At 37.1% G+C, this 4,958-nt stretch overlaps 1 protein-coding gene across 1 annotated transcript in view; it reads right to left on the reverse strand.

Moving 5' to 3' along the window:
• Window positions 1-522: 522 nt before the first annotated feature.
• Window positions 523-4,958, reverse strand: part of LOC118333701 (alcohol dehydrogenase class-3-like) — a 5,810-nt gene continuing 1,374 nt past the window's right edge. Inside the window, exons 5-9 of the mRNA XM_035669451.1 lie at window positions 4,132-4,351; window positions 2,981-3,241; window positions 2,646-2,778; window positions 1,587-1,725; window positions 523-802 (exon numbers count right to left, since the gene is read on the reverse strand). Of these exons, the coding sequence (XP_035525344.1) occupies window positions 763-802; window positions 1,587-1,725; window positions 2,646-2,778; window positions 2,981-3,241; window positions 4,132-4,351 (793 nt within the window). The 3' untranslated portion in view covers window positions 523-762. The remainder of the gene's footprint in view (window positions 803-1,586; window positions 1,726-2,645; window positions 2,779-2,980; window positions 3,242-4,131; window positions 4,352-4,958) is intronic.

Raw genomic sequence — 4,958 nt, forward strand, 5'->3', positions numbered from 1 at the left:
TTCATCTGATCTGAATGGAACTTCAATAAAACAAATTCCTTCGACAGCTATTTTAGTTCTTCGCCGAGAGGCATTCCCCAAACAACCTTTTGTCTTCTGTCCTGACAGCCCACAACTGCCATTTTAGCCCTCCTCTTTGGCTCCCTTTTAAATCAATATATAATATTACCAAGGGCGAAATTTGGTAAGCCTGACCACATGAAGCAGATATTTCTCCATGGCTGATGACAGATCCGGCCATTTGGTTCTTGTGTCTTTTACCCCATCCTCTATACAAGGGTATTTAATTCCGTCTCCACATTGATGTCAGGAGCAGAATCACTGTCACTGCCAAGTATGACAGATGCAGAGAGAATTTGTCTTGATGTTACTGCAGATGCTGTGTATATCTATGAATTACACTCGGTATCGTTTTACACAAGTGCACTGAACATTCTGTGGTGTTTCTCCCTTTTGATCAAGTCTGTGATAAACAAGAAAAAAAACAACATAGGAACTTAATCTGAATGAAAATACAGAATCTTTTGCAGATAGAAAATGTCTTTATAAAGTTAGAAGGTATTCAAGGACACAAACAGGAGAAGCTTTTACATGACATAAGACTGCCATCTAGTGGCCAATGAGGCAATTTGCTACAAAGTCAAGCAAGTGAAACATTTGAATTTGAGCACTTTGAGAAAATATACTGCAGATCTGTATGCAAAATATCATTATAATGACACTGAATGTCAATCCATCCTCTTACAAGGCAGACACTTCAGGTTAAGCCTCCTCCTCCCACAGACTGATCTGTGTACGGATGCTAAGAAAAAAAACACAAGGACATTTGTTATATGCATATATATGATATCTGAACAAAGACCTAATATATAATATAAAAAACTGCCACGATTAGATAATAAATCAATTAGCTGATGAACAGAAATGTAATCATCCACTGTTTTGACAGCCGATTAATCAGTTTGAGTCAGTTTAAAAGAAATAAAAAAGCCAGCATTATCTGCTTCTTCACAGTGAATATTTGCTGGTGTCTAAAAAGTGAGTATCTTTTGGTTTTGGACTTTTGGGTGAGCAAAACAAGACATTTGAGTTGGCTAAAAGTGATTAATCAATGTGACAATCTGCAAATTAATCAATGAAAATAATAGTTGCAGCCATAGTAAACAGAGACAATAAATGATACACAGTACATTTATAAAACACATACATTCTTGAAAAATGTGCAATTCTTGATATCTTCCTAAGAATTAATCAAATTCAAAGACTTTCCACTAATCCCACTATAAATGTCACTTCTATATCAGATATTCCATGACGTGTGGGAATACTGCAGAAATATAAAAAGGAGTGAGGGCATTTTGCAAAGATAGCCACTGCAGCAGTTTGACAAACCACTGCTAGTTCAGTGTATTTAGGGAAATACTGTAGGTTGGTAGTGGAGTTCTATGGGATGCTATTATCATTGTGTGAGGAAACTGTTTGATCAAACAGGCCATTCTGATGTGGTTTGTCCTGATTATTGTGCAGTAGACTAGTAAGGAAGTTATAGCTTACTAACTAGCAGCCACAAATAAATCTGATCTTACCTGGTCCCACTTTTCAAAGTTTCAAAGGCATCATTGATTGTATTCAGCGGGAGGTGGTTGGTGATAAACTCATCCAGCTTCAGCTTGCTGTCCATGTAGTTGTCCACCAGTGTAGGGATATCCTGCACACCGTTCCAACCTTTAAGAAGAGGATAACAAACCTAAGTGGACATCAATGAGCCTTAAAGAAAGGCACTTCCTACATGTTTTTCGTGTAGTCTCAATCGTTTTTTTGTCCAGAGTGAATGAAAGGAGCAGCCCCCCTTTGGATTTATTCTTAGATATTATAAATGTGCAGTGCATATCAGATGTTAGTTTGTGATGTGTTTTTGCGCGGGTGGATCAACTGTCGCTGCATAACTTTCTGGATCATTTCCTGTTTGACATTTGACATTCCAGATGTGAGCGTATACTTACTGTACTGTTACACACATATTTAGACTTTATAAAAAAGGCCGCTGTAACATGTCTGGCTGCATTGCATTCTGGTCTAGTTTGTTTGAAGCTACTATGAGCAACCTGCCTCTTCTCAGTGAATTTTTTCCTTGCATGCCTGTTGAACCACAAGTCTTTTCTATTTGATTGTGGATTGCGGACTTTGATCAGATCTCCAGCTGGAACCATCAATGGTTTGGTGTGTCAACAACAATTTTGATGACCAATTTCCTGTTTATGTCATTAATAATTAATTTGCTTTTCTCTGGTTTATACAATTGTAAACTGAATACTTTTTGGTTTGGGACTGTTGACCAGACTAAACACATCACCATAGACCTTGAAGTTATGATGATAGGCATTTTACTATCTTATAACTATCAATATTCTAATCAATAATAAACACAAATAATTTCTTGAAGCCATAATCATCAATCAAAAAAATGTTTACACCGTTTTTATATTTTAGGGTGGATCCTCACTGAATTTTACCTTTCACTTATCACTCAACTTCTCCATCATGCCAATAACCATAAATTGTTACCGAAGCATTATGGATGGTAATTTTTTGTACTTGTTTGTCTTGTATGAACTAATAGCTCTGGTAATTTGGTTTAACTTCACCTCCAAAATAAGTCCCCATCAAGGTGCGTCCCATCAGGATCTTTTCGACTTCAACCTGCATTACTTCTGTCTCCGTCCACCCAGCAATGACACAGATGCCCGAGCCATGTGTTGTAGACTCTAACGCAGCACTCTAGGACAACACAAAGCATCACCTGTCTTAATTAATAGTCCTTTGCAAATATATTTCCAAATTCACACACTTGATGAAACTAGGATGTTAAAAAGCCTTATAATTGCACAATTTTAACTTGTGTAGTTGTAACTTGTGCCACATTTTGTTTTTGCAGAACTTTTCATCGACATGAAGTTTTGAACAAGACTGAGACACCCACCATGACAGCTGGATCTCCAACACACTCCAGAGCGTAGTCCACCCCCCCGCCTGTCATCTCCACCAGGACCTCCTGGATGGGCTTGGTATAAGCATTGGGGTTGACACAGTCAGTGGCTCCAAAAGAACTGGCTTTCTCAAACTTCTCAGGGTTGACGTCAACCCCAATGATCTTTGTCGCCCCAGCAATCTGGCAGCCCATGACGGCGGCCAGTCCGACAGCTCCAAGCCCCAACACGGCACATGAGGAACCCTCCTTAACCTGGATGCAAACAGGAAGTCAGTCGTCCAAAAGCTTATTTACAGCTAACATTTATACGGTACATTTAGACTTTATTTTTCTTAAAATATCCATTATACACATATTATTTGTATATATTCTTATGTAAGGTTGATTTTAGGCTTTCAAGCCTTCTTGGCTTTTATTCATTGTTTGACTGATTTAAAAAGTTAAATAAACTGTAAATAGTATAAATGTAAATTACCCTTTATACTCATTTCGCAATAATGTTCCATTAACTGGAGTATTTTGGAAGAACACATGAAGAATTCGTTGTCATTATTTTAGTTTTAGTCACAGTTTCACTTTGTGTTCGAGAGTTTACCCTTACATTACTATTGATTTGTCCTTTTGCTCAATATTCAGAACAAGTTTTAACATTTTCTACATGCTGTTTTCAAGGGAATGCTCTACTAATCATTTTGGATACAATTTGTATTTTATCTTATCTCTTAAGTTCCCTTTATGCGACTTTCCACAAAACTTTCATTGTTTGGTTTTGTATTAATATTTTAATATGCAAAAAAACACGACTGTCTTTTTAACCAATTAAAACACTTATATGATGCTCATTTTATCTACTGACATCTAGTGGAGAAAACAAATAACTACAGCCCTGACATATGGTAACATTTCATTGGGAAACGACTTACGAAAATGGCAAACACAAACTACAAATGAGATGTTTTCAGATATTTAATGGAATTTGTAATAATAAGCTCATTATTTTTAAAGGGTCTTGTTTGTTAATAAATCTAGATAATTTGTTGCATCTGCATTCCTCTTGTTCTAAGGACAAGGTCCTGATCAGAGTTGATGAGAATTCAAGGTGTGATTTGAATGATTTGCCCGGCAGGTCTGCATCCTCCTACCTTGCCTGTTTTAACGGCAGCACCGTAACCAGTGGAGACACTCCAGCCTAGTAGAAACACTTTGTCCAGCGGTGCATCACGTCTTATCTTTGCAAGTGAAGTATCAGGAACCACAGTGTACTGGGAAAAAGAACTGATGCCGAGGAACTGGTAGACCTGCTGCCCCTTGCAAGATATCCTGCTTGTGCCATCAGCCAATACACCTGCTTGTGTATTTGCCCTAAAAGCCACACAAACAAATGGTGTAAAGTAAGTAAATACATTTAGTTAAGTACTGTACTTTTGTACAATTTTGAAGTGCTTGTACTTTACTTGAGTTTTTCAATTTTATGTTACTTTCAAATTCTACTCCACGACATTTCTGTGGTAAATATTGTACTTTTTACTCAACTTCATTTGTCAGACAGCTATAGTTGCTGTTTTTTTTATCAGATTAACATTTTGTCGTATTGTAATGTCTATGAGTTGTCAGTCGTTCTCCTCTAAACATCTCAGAGTTTTATTCACCTCTTTCAACGAGGTTAAAACTCTCCAGTATTTCACAAAAACGTTTTTTTTAAAAGAATGTGTGTAGCAGAACTTTATTTTTAAATAGTTTCCTACCCCATTAATTATCTCATGACTTCCCATCCTCTGGGGGAGCCAGGGTCCTTGTTGGCGAACCTCTAAACTAAACTCCCCAACTGTATATAAAGTAACTAGCTTCACCTTGACCCGCAACAACAGGAAAATGCTGCTTTGTTATCAGTGTTAAAATTCGAATAATGTAATATATAATAATGTGTCAGTCACAGGGACCATTTTTCTTTTACTTTTGATACTTTCAG

The sequence above is a fragment of the Morone saxatilis genome, unplaced genomic scaffold (genome assembly GCF_004916995.1).
Source record: "Morone saxatilis isolate NCDOM2014 unplaced genomic scaffold, NCSU_SB_2.0 Contig22, whole genome shotgun sequence".
In the NCBI taxonomy this organism is placed as follows: domain Eukaryota; kingdom Metazoa; phylum Chordata; class Actinopteri; family Moronidae; genus Morone; species Morone saxatilis.